Here is a 19,041-nt window from a genome sequence, read left to right on the forward strand (position 1 = left end):
AGCAAATTTGAGACTATGTAACTCTCTGACTAAGGAGGTCTAGCATTGCTTGAAGCTGATTCTCAGATTGGGTTTGATTAGTGGAATTCATCTGTCAGTCTGGGAACCCAGATTTTTCCAGATTTTACAGGGAAATCTGGGCTCAATTGTCCCAAATCCTAGATCTTTCTAGATTTCCCTGCAAAATATGAGAAAATTTGGGCTTCCAGATTGATGGGAAGTCCTCCTGTGTCCCCCTCTGAAACCTGCCATTCACACAAAGGTGATTCCTCCATGAGTTTCAGTTACACAAAAAAATGAGGACTGTCTGGTGAATTGTGGGGCGCCCCATTTTTAATCATGCCACAAACCAGTTTTTGATTTGAACTAAGAGTTTAAATGTATTGGATGAATTCCCATCGTGATCTGGGAGCCTCCCACAAGTGATCAAGAGCCCCAAAAGCGCTAGATTTCCCCGTGGAAATCTAGACTGTTTGGGTCTATATCCAACTACAATGGTCCCAGATGTGACCGGAGCTCTCTAGTTATTTCTTGTGGTTGAATGATTCTCCAATATAAGTATATACATGGAGCTCTAGACCCATTGACAAAGGGACTCAATCAATAAGATTCTCATTTTTGGCCACGAACAGCATGGTCATTTGGCCGAGTTGGTCTAAGGCGGCGGTCTTAAGATCCTCTAGCGCGAGCTGCGTGGGTTCGAATCCCACAGTGACCATTTCTTTTGCCGGGCGGCTCTTTTGTCGATCTCGGGATTTCCTTCTGATCCCGGAAAAGACTTTCTGTAACAAGAGAGAACAAGAGCCACAGGAAAAATCCAGGAAGTTGATCAAGAAATGCAGACCCCAAGACTTATCCAGCAGGGCTTCAGCCGGACACAACGCCCCCATCGATCCTCAACAACCTACCTTGGCACATCGGTCGTTTTCCCATGTGGCTCCCGATCCCAATCCACCGTAACAGCAGCCGCCAAAGAGCCGGAGATCCAGCAAGCTCCACAGACTACTCGTACGTCCTGTCTAATCTCTTTCCACCAAGTCCTTTTTAGTTGATCGCACTGAGTACATATTCCCTCTTCATAGGAGCCGAGACGTCGCTGAGGAGGTTTTGGAAGACGGTTGATATACATAAACAGGAAGATGGTAAGCACCACCTTCTCAAAAGTGTTTCCTGCATTTTCTACGACCCGGTAGAGAAGGCATTGTTTCTTGATGTCACAAAGGGGAAAAAAAGGAAACGTTGACAATGAAGTGTATCAGGACAGTACTCCATTCGTCTCGATCTGCGTAATCTCAAGACGCCAGGTGGCAAGCCCCTCGTGTTACCGAAAAGCAAGCTAGTTCTGGCCACTTTGATTGCACGAGAATGGGACGAGCAACGAAAGATCCTTAAACAACACTCCCTTCCCATGGTAGGTTCGATGGATCAATCGGAAATAAGTTTACAGTGTACTGATTATGGTGATTCTTGTGATTGATTACAGACCTCTCTAGCTTCGCGGGCTATCGACGGCTTGAACGAAACAGAACGAGAGACAGTGATTGATGATCTGATGAGATATCTTGACACCGATACGATATGGTAGGTGACATGCTGGTTTCAAAAGTGGTGAAGCACCCCGATCAAGACGAAGCTTAGGCTGATTGGGGGATCAATCCAAAAATTTCTTTGCTTTGACTGACACCAGTTTTCAAGAGTCGAAGCCTCGAGTGCTGGCCGAGATGCAGAAAACCCATTGGGCCCCACTACTCGCATGGCTACAAGAGGCCTATCAGATCGACCTGAAAGTCCACGAAGATTCGATTTTATATTGCAAGCAGAGTCCAGAGACACATTCGAAGATGAGGGCCCTTGTCGTCCGCTTCGACGCTCTCAAACTAGCCGGTTCGTCCTCTTTGCATTTTCCCACCCCCGACAACCACAGCTGTCTTCTTTGACCTTCGATCATCAACTGACCGGACTATGCACTCAGCTTTTGAACGGGCCGTTCATGCCACCAAGTCTTTTGTCATCGCACTGGCTCTCGTCGAGGGGCGATTGACAGTCGAACAAGCCAGCGACGCCAGTCGAGTTGAAGTCCTCAGTCAAATCTCTCGATGGGGCGAAGTTGAAGATAGTTGAGTCCTCTCCCACCCCTAAAGATTCACTTCTATCTTTGGCATGACCAATCTGACATCCTGCCGTGTCCTCTCTCTCGCCAACCATTCTCCTTCCTAGCCCATGACGTTGATTACCAAGAGATCAGGATGAAATTAGGTAGTGTGAGATGTGTGTTGATCGATACACCCTGAGAGAATACCAATCGACCCATGCATTTGAAAAAGCTGCATAGAGAAATGCAATATAGATAGTCCCAAATGTGAATCTCCTGTCCGGGTTTTCCTCTCCGATGAAGCATTGTGGATTCAGCGGAATCACAGTCACAAATCGAGCCGTAGAAAAAGCTTCGCATCAAGTCTGAGACTTAAATCGGGCCAATGGCTCAACCCAGCTTAATTATCCCTCCACAACTCGGTGGAAGGCTTGTCCGGAGGCTGAACCACACACAGAGGAGAAAGTGTGCTTGCCGGTCCGGTCCAGATGCCGAGTCGCCCAGCTAAGCCTAAGCTTGTCCAATGAAAAATGGAAAACCTGGATTTGGATTTATCATTTAATAAAAGGGGCTTGCTACACTACATCTAGCTGGGATCTCAAGCATCAGGGCCCTTTTTTCCAGTGAACATCCTTTCATCGAAACATCCCTCCCAGAGCACCCGTGGCCACTATAGCTTATATAGTATGCATCTAACTTATCAAAGTCCCTCCCGATACGGGAGGTCGGAGTTCGCAGTTCGGGTGGCTTTACGGGGGGTAACTCATTTGGGTGGAACTTAAGTTTGGCTGGTGGCGAAGAAGCCACCCCTGCCGCAGGGAGGGATTACGGCTAAAGCGACTGTTTGGGTGGGAGACCACCCACCAAAAAGTGATGGAAAATCACTCTTTGAATTTTGTAGCTCTTTGAATTTTGTAGCCTGCAGCTTCAACGCTGCCCCCCCCCATTGTTGGGACTTAAAGAGATATATGCATGATTGATTTTTTAAGCTCTTCCCCTGGTTGCAATACCATCGAGGGATTTTTTGAACGATTTTTGAAAAAAGTGGCAAGCCTCAAGACCACCCTCTTCTTGGGCGGGACCTGGCCCCGCAGGTCCGAGCGGGGAAATTTGCTTTTCTCTCTTCGCTTTTTTGTTCGAGTGACTCTCTTCAAAAACCCAGTCGATAGAAAGACAGACAGGATGCATTCGCATGGTTGGAACCTCATGTAGCTCGCAAAACGAGCGAGCTACATGCTCTCAAAACGACCGAGTTACATGCACTCAAAGCTGAACCAGCATTTTGCCCAATGCTCTCACCCCGCTTTGGGTATACATAATAAGTCCCTCCCTGCGGTCGGCCCCCCCCCCCCCCCCCAGCCACACGCAGAGTGTAGCCGTGCTACAATTTGTCACGCGACAGGCGCCCATATTATGGGCGCACTCAACAATGGGAAGTTACGTTATCCGTAACAAAAAGTAACGGATAACGTAACTAAATTGGTGCCGTTATCCTTGCGCTAACGGCAGCATTGTTTTAGTTACGTTATTTTTTGATTTTTTTTCTGTTTTATTAGACCCGTTACGTTATCCCCCGCAATCTGAGGAGGATAACGTGCGGATAACGCGGGTTTTTTGCCTATTTTACGGTGCTTTTACGCCAGATAACGCGGTTAGCGCGTTATTGGCGTTATTTTTTGCGGCATCAAGGCGGAAATTTGCCTCTGTTACGTTATCCAAAATAGCGCAGGAATATTTCACCAGATAACGATAACGCATTATCTGGTAACGGTGGGAAGTTACGTTACGAAAATCCCGCTGGATAACGTAACGTAAGTAACTTCCCATTGTTGGCGCACTGCACGCGCTAGAGATTCCCGGCTCCAGCTCCGGCCCCACTACAGGCCAGGAGTTATGGATGCCGAAGCCCTTGCATAGCACGCAAGGGGGTAGTTTCCTTTTTGCCATGTTTCCTTTTCTGTTCTTGTATCAGACACGTCATCCTGTACGTGTCTGTATCCCTGTACCGTTGAATTCTCATTCAACGGCTTTTCTTTCCGTTGTGTCTTGTTTTCTCCTGTCATTGGCTCTTATATCAGAGCCACCCTTGTGTCTGTTTCCCCTTTTTCATCATCCATCTATTTGAGTGGAAATCCAGACTCGCTCTTCTCTCAGTTCCATTTGAGCCGCGTGTAGCCTTTGCTCCGCCGCAGACCCACTTCATCATTCCTGTAGCACGCCCTGCTACAAGTGGTAGCGAGTGCCCCAGTTGGAGTTACCCCAATCTCTTGTTGATTGGACCTCTGGGGCAGGGTTCTGTTTGGCGTTGCTTGTGCAGATAGTCTGGCGTTTTTTCTTTGTGGTTACTAACCCGTTGAATTCCTTTTCTTGCTTTATCCGTGATAGATGCCGGTTGAACACAGTCCCCAAGGACAAACAAAAATCTTGCCCGCCGTTGGAGGCGAGGTTGTCCCCCAAACCCCAAAAGACGGCATCTGCTACTCGAAGGAGGAAGTGGAGGCAATGAACCCGGCCAAGCGTTTGTGGTACAATAACCACCAAGATCGCCCTGAGTGTCAGGAAGATCTCATTGGATATGATGAGGACGTAAGTTCCTCCTCCACTGACAGTAGTGGTGCCATGATGATATTAACCCAGTTGGTTGGGCAGATGAAAATTGACTCTCCGGGCAATCCGGAGCTGGAGGATCCAAAGCGTTTCGGCCCGGCCCCACCTGTTAACGCGGAGCCAATCCAACCGTTGTACAAGACGGAACCCCTCAAGGTCCTCAAATATTGGCCTGAGGAGCACCCAAAATTTAAAGGGTTGCCGGGCAACGACGCCGTGTCTTGGCTTGGTTGGCTGGCAGTTCATCTTCACGACCGTGGCGCTCACCCTGCCATTTGGCACAAGGTGGGTGGCCTTTGATTAGGCGGCAAGGCCTCAGACGATTGGTGTGATGCGTCCATCGCTGGCACCCGCCCCGCGACTTGGGACGGGTTCAAGGACTGGTTAGTTAGGTTAAGCCCACTCGGTACCAGCTCGACAGCACTCGCTAGGGAGCTTGATGCTTTGCAACAAGGCCCAAACAAAACCCTTCAGGTGTTTTACGCTAGGTTTCGTGTTTGGATGTCCCGTGCAAGGACGCACGGGTATCCTTTTGACCCAATCACCTGCCTTGTCAAGCGCTTGACGAAGGGGCTCAGCAAGAAGGTGGCTGAGGAGATTACTCGTGCCAAGGTTCAACACCACCCGTTGGACTTGGATCAGGTCGTGGTTACTGCCATGGAGTACGACAGCGCGTACCGTGGTGAGGCTGCCTTGGCTTCGACTTCGGCGGCCGGTTCTGGTTTGAAATCCGGCAAGCGCCGGACTGAGGGAGGCGGGGAGAAGTCTGGCAAGAAGAAGTTGTATTGCTACAACTGCCGGTCGAAGGACCATCTCCTCGCTGATTGCAAGGAGCCGAAGACAGAACGTCAAAAGGCTTACGAAGCCGCTAACCCTCAACCCGCTAAAGAAAAAAAAGCTTAGTCGACGTGCAATTGTCTCTACCGTCAACATCTGTTGTAGTTACTGTGATTTCTCCCCCTCACCGAAATCAATCCTTTGTCACAGTCTCTGCCGAGCCTCAGGGTGAAATACCCTCCCCTGAGTATGATGCATCCTTAAGTTTTGTTGATACCCCAGGCGTGGGGACAACCACTTTGGTAGCGCAGTCTGAGGACGCCACCGATGTTGTTTATGATAGTTTGAGTTCAGTTCCGTTAGCCGCCGCGAACATGGTGGCCAAGTCGAGTACCATCCGTGTGGATTTCCTACACAAAGTTGAAGGGCACTTGGACAGGGTCCTTCTTGACACGGGCGCAGGCTCTTCCTATGTGTCTTCTGTTTTTGTTTCTTCTCACTCACTTCCTTCTTACTCCTCCCCTAACTCCTTCTGCGTCGCAGGCGCGTTTGGGGACAAAATAACTGATAATCAATTTGCTGACATCCATTTCTCTTTTTCCGAGGTTGATTTCTTGTGTGTCTGTAGGGTAGCTCCCCTTTCTAGCTTCGATTTGATTCTGGGACGCAATTGGATCGCGACACACGCTTCGTCGACGGATTGGGAAAGCAATTTGTGGCGGCTTAAGGGACCAGGCGGTAAAGTTGTGCTTTTCCAACCCAGTGTCCCCGCTATCTCCTTAATCCAGGAGACTGTCCTCGCGCCGCTGACGGACAAGGAAGAGATTATTTTACCTAAGCATCTTAGACGCCGCGGTATCTGGGAGGGGGCGGCTGAGAAGCTCCTTGCCCTGACAAAATCGGACGGCGTGGAAGGACCGCGTGACGAAAGGGTAGCCGCGCTCCCATCCGTGTTTGGAGATGGGGATTTGGGAAGCAAGCTTTGCCTATTGATTGACGAGTTTGCCGACCTCTTCTGTCCTATTGTTAAAGCCTCGACGCGCAAGCGCGTGATCGAGCATTTGGTTGATACTGGCACAAATCCACCGATTTACCAGCCAGTTCATCAGCTGTTGCCTGCCTTGCTAGGGACGCTGAAGGAAAGGCTCACTGGCTTAAAGTTACAGGACGTCGGATTTATCTGGCCCTCTACGTTGGCGTGGTCTTTGCCAATCGTTTTTGTTAAAAATCCTTCCTCTGGGAAGGTACGCCTATGCGTCGACTACCGGCAGGTGAATGCTGTCACTAAAAAGGACAGACATCCACTGCCGGTGATTCAAGAATGTTTTGATGCGCTTCGCGGCGCTAGATTCTATTCAAAGATAGATTTGCAGCAAGGCTTTCATCAGATGCGCATTGCGGATGCTGATGTGCCTAAAACAGCCTTCGGGACCAAGTATGGTCATTTCGAATGGCTTGTTATGCCGTTTGGTTTGGTAACGCGCCGAGCACGTTTCAGCGCATGATGACGCACATTCTGCGTGAGTTCATCGATGATTTCGTCCAATTTTACTTGGACGACATCCTTGTCTACTCTGCTTCTGCAGAGGAGCATCTTGTGCATGTTCGTCGAGTACTCCAGGTCCTGCGGGACGAGGAGCTCAAGTGTTCAGGAGCAAAGTGCTCCTTTGGTTTAGGTGAAATCCAATATGTTGGACATGTTGTCGGTTTTAATACCATCCGGCCAATGAAAGAAAAGATTGAATCTATTCAATCTTGGCCACGCCCTGCGACTGTCCATGACGTCCGGGCTTTTCTGGGTCTTTGCGGTTTCTACCGCCGTTATGTCAAAAGTTTCGCGAAAATAGCCGCTCCTCTACATGGCTTAACCGCCGGAGGAGTCAAAAAGCGCGAGAAAATCTTGTGGTTGCCTGTCCACAATACGGCTTTCGTAATGCTCAAAGAGGCTCTGGTTTCTACGCCAATCCTCATCACCCCAGATACGCTGAAAGCCTTCATAATGGAGACTGACGCGTCAGATTTTGCTGTTGGAGCGGTGCTATTACAGTACGGCGACGACAATAAGTTACATCCGGTGGCTTTTGAGAGCTGTAAGCTCAATAAGGCTCAGATTAATTACCCCGCACAGGAGCGGGAGTTGTTGGCCATAATCCACGTGTGGAGAAAATGGCACGTTTATTTAGATGGCGCCGTGGCCATCACTATTGTGTATACGGACCACATGTCCCTGGTCTACCTAAAATGCCAGAAGCTCCCTTCCAAACGGCTCTGCCGTTGGTTGGAGGAATTTGCTGAAATGGATATTGAAATCCGTTACAAGGTGTTGACAATGTGGTTCCTGATGCGCTTTCGCGACGGAGTGATCTATCACTCGTCGACGACATTGGCGACGGTCTGGATGAAACCAATTGGCCCCTTTTGATTCCTTATTTACATGATAAACGGGAAATCCCGTCATGGGTCCCTGAGGGGCTCGTGATTAGAGCTGAGCAGAACATAAAGTTCTTTGAGTACGACCCGGATGACGAGACCTTGATTCATCTTGGTTGTCCCGGGCTGCTTGAGCGCTCGCCGTTTACTCCTCTGGCGCACCGGTTTGACCTGCTTCGGGCGGTTCATGATGATTTAGGCCATCATGGCCGTGATTGCACCCTACAAGTGCTACGCGGTCGTGGATAGTGGCCTCGACTCTATGAGGACGTTAAAAGTTATGTTGCCACTTGCGCGCAGTGCCAAGTGCATGAACGTGCGCATGCTACGCAGGAGACGGGACTTCAGGTCCCTCTGCCGGCGGTGATGCCGTTTGAGAGGTGGTCCTCCGACTTTATTAAAATGCCGGAGAGTTACAAAGCAGGATACAACTGGATCCTGACCATCATCGACCATTGCACCTCCTGGCCGATAGCCATTCCTTTGAAGAATGCAACGGCTGATGCCATTGCAGAGGCTGTTTTTGATCATGTGATCACGCCGTTTGGTTTGCCTCGTGAGTTCCTGACGGACCGCGGGTCTAATTTTCTATCCGCTGGGTTTGCCAGTTTCTTGGCCAAAGCGGGCATTAAGAAGTTGAACACTTCAGGTTATCACCCCCGTACCAACGGGAAATGTGAAAGGTTTAACGGTATCCTGGAGAAGGCTTTATTCCGCCTTAACACTGCCGGTGATCCGAAGCGCTGGGAGGACTTCCTCCCCGCGGTGCTGTTTTCTACAAGGATTCACGCGAGTGATAGTAGTAAGTTTTCCCCATTTGAGCTGGTTTACGGCATTAAGCCGCGACTCTTGGGTGATAAGCGGCGAATGGTTGCCGCAGATGAGGCCTGTCCTGGCGAGCACGAGTTGGCCACCAGGATTGAGCAACTGAATAAGCTCAGGTTGGCTGCGACGGGCAACACTGCCATTCGCGCCGAGGCCAACAAGGCTGCATTTGATAATAAGACTAGTTTTGCTCGTGACTTAGACGCCCTTGTTGTAGGACAGTCTGTTAAGCTTCACAATGAAGAGCACACGAAAGGTAGCCCGCGTTGGTTTGGGCCCTTCGAGATCAAGGCAATCTTGCCGAACAATGCTTATATTCTCAACGACCAGAATGGTGATGAGTATTTGAGGCCTGTGAATGGCAACAGTCTGAAACCCGTGTCTCTGCGATACTTAGTGGTCAATGGGATGTGGGCGACGCCCCCCGCGATTGCTCAGCGGGAGCGGCAAGCTGAGGCCAGGGTGGCCAAAGCCCTGCTTAAGAAGACCACTTCGGTGGCAAAGTTTTCTAAGCCCGTCAAGGCTAAAAGATCTAAGGGTGCGGGCAAGACGCCGGCCCCGGCGACTACTGTTTCTCCTCCTACCCCGGCTCGGCCGGCGCGGAAGATACGCGTCCGGTTCAACGGCCAGCTTCTTCCCGAAGTTGCTGAGGCAACCCCTGTCTAGGGAGGGGGTGGTTGTAGCCGTGCTACAATTTGTCACGCGACAGGCGCCCATATTATGGGCGCACTGCACGCGCTAGAGATTCCCGGCTCTGGCTCCGGCCCCACTACAGGCCAGGAGTTATGGATGCCGAAGCCCTTGCATAGCACGCAAGGGGGTAGTTTCCTTTTCTGTTCTTGTATCAGACACGTCATCCTGTACGTGTCTGTATCCCTGTACCGTTGAATTCTCATTCAACGGCTTTTCTTTCCGTTGTGTCTTGTTTTCTCCTGTCATCGGCTCTTATATGAGAGCCGTCCTTGTGTCTGTTTCCCCTTTTTCATCATCCATCTATTCGAGTGGAAATCCAGACTCGCTCTTCTCTCAGTTCCATTTGAGCCGCGTGTAGCCTTTGCTCCGCCGCAGACCCACTTCATCATTCCTGTAGCACGCCCTGCTACAAGAGGAGGGACTTAGGCCCCAATTATAAACACAATTTTGAGATTATTTTGAGATTATTTTGAAATCGTTTTGAAATCAAAACCAACTTCGTTTTGAGTTCTTTTCATTTCAAAATAATCCCAATACTCTTCAAACACACCCGGGAGGGGTGTTTGAGATTTCAGAATCTCAAAATTTGTGGAATCAAAATTTTGAACAGGCAGTATGCCTGTATGATTGCCAGGCCACTGGTGCCTCAGACCCCCCCCATTTAATGGCTGTATTGGGTCGGCGGAGTTCGCCGGGCGGGGGTTGGCTGGCACATGAAAAAAACTGCTGCTGCAGTACCACTACCCTTACGAACACCTCCAGGAAGCCCGGGACCACCGGGGGCAATATGATCCTGCCCTTGGCGGCGGGACCACGGGACAAAACGCTTGTCAATACGGCTACAATCTCGCCGCAGATGATCCAAACGTCCATGGAGCCGGCCGCGCGTGCGTGTTGGCCTGGCGAGGTGTGGCGAGGTGTGCGGGTTCTTTTTTGGTTCAGACAGCCAAGGCTGAACAGGCAAGCTGTATTCTAACCAGCTTGCCCGTGTCACAGACATCTCGCCCCTGCCTGCCCACTCCGGCAGGCTACTTGCTCAGGGATGCACAATTGTTTATATGTGCACCCTGTTGTTTGAAGTTTTTCCGAGAGATTTTTGAAATCAAAAATCTTTCATATTGATTTCATTTTTGTTTCAAATTTCTTTTTGAATAGTTTCAAAATAAAACTCAAATATTTGTTTATAATTGGGGCCTTAGTAAGGTTAGAGTATACATGTATGGTGTTCAAAATTGATTTTCAAACCACTTTCTACATAAAATCATAAGATCTACATGTCCAAAATTTTGATGGGGTGAAAGTTGAGGGTTCTCTTCATTTAAAGCACCTCTCAAAACTTTGATAAATCTTATGATTTTATGTAAAATGATATTCAAAAATCAATTTTGAACACCTTAATAGCATGGCGCGGGCATCCTATGGTACGCAAGGGCACTGTTTTTTGGCCCAAGCCCAACTCATTTACACCCTGAGATAAATTAGATGAAAAATCCAAGAAATATCCAACAGAGAAAATGTATCAAAATATCAAACAATCAGTCAATCAACCTGAAAATCAATTGAAATTGGGATTCTTCCATGAGAGGTTTTGGCAGCAAGTAAACATAATTGAATTAAAACATTCTTTGTTGTATATTTAATAAAAGCCCTAAACCACTGGTATTTAGCTCTTTGATATCATGGGTGCTTGGCAGTTTCCCCAAGATATTGTCTGGGGTTTGAGAAACTGCACTATATTTTCTTCTGAAATCATGCCAAATTTGAATCAATTTTTTTTCATATCCTTTGTAAATCAATGGGTCAAACTCATTGGTCATATTGAAGCTATAATCTTTAGCTATGCTTGCCCATTTATCAAACTGGTAAGACAGTATTTGAAGATCAAAGTAGTCTTGGAACCTTGTGTGATTTGGATTGATTTTGGCTACCTTTTGCTTGATGATTCCCGGAAACATTTCTCTTTGCACAAAGTATAAGAATTCACATATTTGATTAAACATGTAATATTCATAGGAGTCTAAATTTTCTTCCAGAATACTGAATTGTAAAACAAGGAGCCTTTCAATTCTATCTGTGAATTCCTTTGACCTACTTGTTTCTTGATCATTTATCTTTTCTGTGGTACTAATTGATCTTGTATTATCTGATTCATAAAAACCCATAAAATAAATGATGTCTTTCACAGGTGGAAATGAACAAAAAATTTCTACCACTTCAAAATTATATTGACCTAAGGCATCATGAATGAGGGTGAGATCAATTTTGATTGATTCAACCATGTACATATAAATGATCATGTTTTGTTGCAATTTTCTTGGTTCTGTCATTTTTTGAGGAAAGAAAAAAACAACAGAAATTTAGTTCAGATTTCTTTTATACATGTAACTCAAATTCAAGGTGCAGTATCAATTCAATATCATACCTTGGAGAGATTTGAATGTTTTTTTCCAGTACCAGTGGTCAGTAAAATAAGCTGAATGGAACCAAATGATCCAGCCCATTTCATTTTTGAACTGCAGTGAAATGTATAAAATAAGAAGCTGTATTGTCCTCTCATCTTGATAAATTAGCTTTAGAGTCTCCTGATCAATGAATTGAGTTTTGAAGAAAAAGTCAACCATTTTGAGCGCATAACTACAGGCTTCTACAGCCATGATTGATCTTTGAGTGTTTCTGTTCTCATATTTCAAATAATCCAGCCGTTTCACTGTATATGAAATTATTTCCATGTTAATTACAACACTTTCTAGAAGTGAAATGCAATAATTTGCCCAAAATTTATAAGCTATCAATTGGTTTATTTCAGGAATCAATGGTTGGTGTGAATCAATTGCTGTTTCTGGATAAAGAAATTTTCAGATTTTCAGATTTTCAGATTCTCCCTTAATCAGGGAATATATCTTCCATTTTCTGAGGGTCAAGATATTCCTTTTTGGTTCTTCAAGTGATTTAATTTTATCTTGTCTATTGTAAACCCTAAGCTCTTGGTCCACTAGCTTTTCCATTAGGTTTGAGTAAAGCACATCCAGTTCTTGTCTATTTCTTTCCATGATTGACATCTGTTCTCTGAATTCTACAAATCCACATTTTATTTTTTGACTGGTCAAGATGGTATAATCAAAAGCATACAAAATAATTACCTTTTCGCACTCTTTCATCCATGGGAATCCTTATACCTGGTAGCTTGTGATAAAGTCTAGAGGCAAAGGCTAAAGCTTGTTGAGCACTTTGATAGATTCAAAAAAACAGTTAGAATATATGATTGGTGCTATGTATTAGTGCCAATTCACACTTCAGGGGATCAGTTTAACTACAGTGACCTACAAAGGCTTGCACCATTGAATAATTGATTTTGGGTACTCCCCAACATATTGGTGTATACTAGTAGTAGTAGAATTGAGCAAGCATTGAGTTTTAAAATAAATTGAGTCCTAAATTAAAAATTAAAGATTTGAAGCTCTTACTATGATTCCCCTGTGTCATAAAATTCTTGTGAAATTCCCACTTTGGTCAACAGGTTTAGCAAGACATGAGGGAGGGCAGTGCAGATGAAGGTCAATTTTTTTTTTCAGTTGAAAGATGAGGTGGTGTTTCTTCAATTCAATTACTACCTACCAATCTGTCCCATGAGGGCACTTCCTGCACCTTCTTTGCCTCTATCTGCTTCAATTGAGTGTTGAATTTCTTCCACATAGAAAGCAGAGATGATTGGGATGAACAACAAAATAATAAGCAGGAATTTGAAATTCATAGTGTTCCTGCTGACACAGACTTGACACTGTTCAGGGAGGAGCATTAAAGTTGAGGAAAATTCTGATATGGTACTGGTATAATTCAGCACATAGATGGACCTAAACTAATGCATGAACAAGTACAGTTAATTAATGCTGAGGATTATGCAACTGTATCAGGGCATCCAAGGGGGAGTTGGCACAAAGTGAAACCAGACCAGTATAAAAAACAGATCCATAAAAAAAGAGCCCGGTGGAACAGCAGGCCGTACAGGTCTGCAACTAACTTAACACAAGTCTCCCCCGGTGGGAGGCTTGCTTTGGCTGGCGGCAAAGCTGCCTGCAGAAAGTTTGTTTGGCTGGGAGGACCAAGGTTTTGAATTTGTTTTATAACTCCTTCCCCAGCCTCTCAATAAATCTGCCCCAACTGTAACTTATGCTACATCACCATCCCTAAAGTTTGGTCTGCCCAGATTTTCTTCTACCACCATTGGATTTTGTTCAATAATGTTTCCAAAAAAAATCAAGAATTTTCAGTTTTCCAACTGAAGACCCACCATTTTGTGAATTCTGGAATGATTTTTCAAGCTACAAGACAAGTGAGTGGGTCAAATGGTCCGCCAGGAAGAACCTAAAATGATTCATATTAAGTTTTCTTATATCATTGTTGGCTTGTGTAGCACATAATTTATGCTCCTTCTTGAAGTGTGAGATAACTCTTAAGCCTCTCCTAAAGAGAGTGCTCAGCACCCCTGGAACTCTGTTTGAGTAGTGTTGCTAAGCTGGGGTCTGCACAAGAGCTCCAATACAGCCTGTTTGGATGCAGAATTAGTGTTGGATGAATCAAAAAGTACATAATTTTCCCCATCAGAGCAACCTAAATTAACAGTTGGAATGCATTGGTTGGATTTCTCATTAATAAAAACCTGATTTTTTTAAGGAGAGAGAAAAAGATAAAGGGGTATGGGAGGACACCAGCAAGCCCCCCAAGCGGGGGGTGTTGAAAAGGGTCCCCATATGCAATGCAGCTTTCCCATTGCTGTGGAATAGTCATGTGGTCTGTGTAGGGACATGTGTCTAATAGCTCTTCATGGAGTTTGGACAGCCATGTGTCATTCAAGCAATGTGTGTGGTTAGTTTCCAGAGACCTGTAAGTTGGGAATATGATAGGTTCAGCAATCTGGTGCAAAACTGTCTGTTTGAGCTGTTGTGGTGAAAGTAAACAGGGACATCCCAATGGTTATCTTTTATTTCTGGGTGAACATGCCCTTGGGATAGTTGTGCTATCCTGGGGTCAAATTGCAGAGGGCTGGCCTTGGAACAGCTTAGTACACTTGTGGTGTAGAGTTTTATAATATACAGCACAGGCACCACAGAGAATGGGTAAGAAGGGGATTGCTGGGTCCAACTTGCATGTTTCAAAACACCAGATTGCACAAAAAAAAAATCAGGCTACTGGCAGGCAAAGTACAATGTGGCTTGCATCATGCATGCAATTTGGCAAATCTGTGTTCAAGATCTGAATTGAATGGCAACTTGCACAAAAACATAACAAGTACATATCTACATGGAAGCAGAGAATATAAATCTTCATTTGTGGAGAACTGATACATCTTGTTGCGCCTGCACTTTTCTTGGTGCATACACTGCAAAAAAAAGGGTCAACTGTCTTGTAACTGTAGTTACTGTGAGCGAGATGCCCACCAAAGACTGCGGCGTTTACATCAACAATCCTTAACAAGTAGCTGTGGGGGTCCAGGTCAAAGTCAACCATGGAGTGGACGACAACAAGCTTGTCCCCACCACCAAACACATTCTTCAGCCTACTCCGGGGATCCACTGGTTGGGAAACAAAGTGCGCACATTGGACAAGCAACCACGAACAATAGAGATTGAATACTCAATCACCAGGGCGGATTACAATAGGCTCCTAGGACCCCCGAGCCAAAGTCAAGAGTCTATCATGCTCCCCTCTGAAGAAGTGCCCCCCTCTGAAGAAGCGTCCTCCTCTTATGAATAGATCACATTGTAGAGCAACTTTCATTGATTTTTTTTTTCTGGGGCGTCAGTGACCCATCAACATAATCCGTGCCTTTCTCTACATTCCATCTCGAATCCCACAAAATGTTCTGGTTCCCCGCATACACACAAGATTAGTCTTCCACTCAACAAACACAGTAAGTCTCACTTGTTGACGTCTTCCCCTAGAAGCACAACACAAATGAACTTAGCTCAACATTGAGACACAGTCTGAGCAGAGCTCTTGGGCCATCATTGCCCAGGAGAGATAGATATACGAGCGGGCGACCGTGGAGGGGCAGCAGACGCTCCCGCAATCCAATCCCTTGGCGAGCTCGGGCTGGCCCTTCTCAGAGAAGTGGGAGGCCACAATTAGCTGAGTGAGGAGTGTGCGGTGGCGGGTGCTGTTTTGTGCAGATATGTACCGTTCAAGCCGGCGTGGCTCGGCCCAGCTGTGTCCGGAGCACCTCGCCGGCCACTCGTGCTCATGCGGATCCGGCCGCGGTCTCCGATTGGTGGACTATGAAAAATTTGGAGCAACTGAAAGCATCATTTCTAATCAGGAGCTGGTACAATAATAGCGCTAGACAACATGAAGTGAGAAACAAATGGATCTAGGCTATTGTACCTGAAAGCAACTCGAGGCGAACTCAAGTTGGTGTAGGGTTTTGGCTGGGGAGATGAGAAGGGGATGGCTGGGCGAACTCCGTGCGGGTTCGCTAAGGGGGTTTGGTTATGAGGTGTGCTACTATCCGTGCAACGGTATAAGTCAGCTACGGGAGTGCGAGCTTCTTCTCCATCTCTGTCTTGTATTTGGCTTACGGGTATGTGGCGAATTCAGTTTATAACTTTCGCCTTATCCCTACGGCAGAGCTCAGTCGTACCGCTTTGGTCTGCTTGACAAACAGTGTTTGTTCAAGTCAGCTGCTTTTCTTTTCTGTTGTCTGTTTAGGGTCTGGGGACGGATCACTCACCTGTCGTTAGACTGTTTGTGATCCTGGCTATGAGGGCGTCCTTTGGTTTGTTTCCAAGTCGTTCCGCGAGCGTTCTATTATAGAACAAGATTCAGTCAGCCTTGCAAGAGGTCTGCTGTAATCTTATCTCTGGGACGTACAAGGTTCTAACCTCTGGGGCTGGCTTTGTCTTGACTTTGGCCGGGGCGGCTGCCAATGATGGTTTGCGTTCAGTAATCGACGGAGCGATACAGTTAGCTTTTGGTCTGGGATCTGGGTTAGGTCTGGGACTGCGAAAGGGGCTTAACGCTTACCTTTCTTAGCAGCTGGGTTTTGGGTTTGGGTTTTGTCTTGCCGCGCGAGCTTCCTATGTGGTTGCTGCGGGTTGGGGTCTGGTCCTGTATTCTCACAGACTAAAGCCAGCCGTAATCCTGCCCGTATTTCCTTACATAAACATTCCTTTTCCAAGTCACTTCGGCGGCATGTGATCTGCTGTCAGGCGCTGCAACCATCCATTCCCAAAAATACCAGCGGGCTCACTGCTCATGCTCCCCCGTCGTACTCACACAGCCCAGGCTGCCGCCAAACCCTCAAGGGAGTCACTGTCTCAAAGAAATCTTATAAGCGCCGGCAACCTTACGCTCGGACGGGACTGGTAAGGGCTGAAGTTGTGAGGTACTGCTGAGGGCGTTGCTGCCTGCCGAATGTCAATCCGGGCACTCGCCCGTGGCCGAGCCTGGCCGGACCGGAACTGGCAGCCCCGGCTTCAACGGTTAATCTGGGCAATCTGATCATGAATCGAGGTGGAACACCTGCACCCGCTAACTTGACTCTCAAGTCCCTCGATTGGAGGGGGGACGCCGCCCGAGGAGGGAATAAGCTCCGTTAGACTGGACCAGCACTTCTTATCCGCAGCAGTTGGGTAAAAAAAGAGATGGAAGGAAAGCTGACATTGCAGGCTACACAAGCCTGTCTCTTTCCTAAACCACACACGAATTTTGTAAAATCATTTGGAAGAGGAAATGGGGGATTTTTGTCTACAAGAAACACGCAAGTCTGTGCAGGCCAACGGGGCGGCAATGGAGAGGCTTATAAGCCCAGATCGTCCGGCGATGTGGGGCTTCCTCCTTTCTGTTGATTGGTATTGAATGGGAGCGCGGAGGATGATGGTAATGGACACCAAAGTGGGGGACCTGGAGGACTATAACAGCGACGATGCTGTGTGAGTGACACGACGAACAGAGACAGCGGAGATGGTGGAGGCACACCTATAACAGCGACGATGCTGTGTGAGTGACACGACAAACAGAGACAGCGGAGATGGTGGAGGCACACCTGGAGGACCGCGGAGTGAGAATGGAATGAGTTACGAGGATGATAATATGAGTAATGAGATGAATGGTAGAAAACAAAGCAGCGATACTAACCTATAACAGCGACGATGCTGTGTGAGTGACACGACGAACAGAGACAGCGGAGATGGTGGAGGCACACCTAAGGGACAATCAAGTGGAGTGTGGTGAGAAACAAGTGAGGAAAGACAATGAGAGGAATATATGACATACCTGGAGGACCGCGGAGTGAGAATGGAATGAGTTACGAGGATGATAATATGAGTAATGAGATGAATAGAGAAAACAACGTGGGGGTGGAAGTGTTTGAACTATATACATCTCTGCTGTATCATCATCTAACCCTAACCTAGATGATCCAGGTCCGCAGCTCCGAGCTGTGCCTCAATAGATGGTTCGACGATACATGCGTTCAAGAGAGCTGCAGGAGTAATCGATGAGAGTGGGTCCTGAAGATGCTCGATCCACATCCCAAAATAAACGAAGAAACCACAGTCAGACGCGGCCGCCACCAAACGATAAGCAGCGCTTGCTTTTCAGCGGGGGTCGAGAGGTATGTACGTAGGAACAAAGCTGCTCACGTTGGACGTAGGTCGGACGGATGGCTGGCAGCAGTACCGGGTCAGCGATCGTCCGGGCCCGGCGTTCTTGCAGTGTCCGGCGGGATCAAGCGGACGATGGACTGGCGGACGGACGCGCAAGCCGGAAAGGTCAGCCCAGAGGTCCTGCCGGCAAGCGCGCCCAAGCCACCACGTACTCCTGACATCCATGAACGAGGCCCGCGCCGTCTGTGTGGAGATGGGCGTGTAGGTGGTGCACCAGAGCGCGGGATTCGCTTTCACCGGACATCCGTAGCTCGAAACGCGCGTGGGACCAAGGGCCATGGCCGCGAGAAATGCGAGCACGAGGAACTGCATGGTAACCGCGCGGGTAGAGTCGGGTCAAAAGAGACGTGGAGTGAGGAGGAGGCGAGCGGAGGTGATCCGTATAATTGACAAGGCTATGTGTAGCGGGGCTGTGATGTGTGAGGGCACAATTAGGCGGGCTGGCAAGGCATTGGCGCTTCAGAGGACAAGGGAGGCTCTTTATCCATCCGGGACATCCCTCTAGCGACACGTCCACCTTGAGATACAGTCAAGGTAACCGCGCTGTGTCGCAGGGTCTAGTAGCAGTGTGGCTTCATCCGCGTGGCTGAGCGAGCTTAACCAAGCCTCTCTGGAGGAGAGCCCCGCAGGGTCTCTGTCTCACAGAGAGGCTTGCCCCTAACTTAGCTAATTCCCTCCTCGGGGGAGCGAAGCGACCTCCGAAGGAGGGACTTACGTGCTATGTCAACCCCTCGGCAGTAGAGAATTAGGCATTTTGGTGGGGACTTTTTTAAAACCAATCTCCCACATGAGTTTCTGAACCTTTTTTTCTCTAATTTACATTTCTGGGATGGCTTAAGCTGTCCCCTTCTTTCTACTATTTTTATCATCTCCAACTCCTCTGGTTGAGCTGCAATCATAGTTGTAACATTATCAATTTCAGATTCTGTCCAGTGCAAAATGTGGAATGAATGATGA

General features: G+C 47.5%; 2 protein-coding genes across 2 annotated transcripts; one reads left to right on the forward strand and one right to left on the reverse strand.

Moving 5' to 3' along the window:
* Positions 1 to 836: 836 nt before the first annotated feature.
* Positions 837 to 2,291, forward strand: PtA15_7A199 (uncharacterized protein; the record flags this gene model as incomplete). The annotated part of the gene is made up of 7 exons (XM_053170780.1): positions 837 to 1,008; positions 1,083 to 1,142; positions 1,260 to 1,411; positions 1,484 to 1,581; positions 1,688 to 1,884; positions 1,973 to 2,116; positions 2,218 to 2,291. The coding sequence occupies 7 exons, from the start codon at positions 837 to 839 to the stop codon at positions 2,289 to 2,291; spliced, it is 897 nt and encodes a 298-aa protein (XP_053022028.1).
* A 13,091-nt stretch (positions 2,292 to 15,382) lies between these two features.
* On the reverse strand, positions 15,383 to 18,363 carry PtA15_7A200 (uncharacterized protein; the record flags this gene model as incomplete). The annotated part of the gene is made up of 3 exons (XM_053170783.1): positions 15,383 to 15,520; positions 18,061 to 18,161; positions 18,237 to 18,363. 3 exons carry the CDS (start codon positions 18,361 to 18,363, stop codon positions 15,383 to 15,385), a joined length of 366 nt encoding a protein of 121 aa, XP_053022029.1.
* Between the last annotated feature and the right edge of the window lie 678 nt (positions 18,364 to 19,041).

Source organism: Puccinia triticina, chromosome 7A (genome assembly GCF_026914185.1).
Source record: "Puccinia triticina chromosome 7A, complete sequence".
In the NCBI taxonomy this organism is placed as follows: domain Eukaryota; kingdom Fungi; phylum Basidiomycota; class Pucciniomycetes; order Pucciniales; family Pucciniaceae; genus Puccinia; species Puccinia triticina.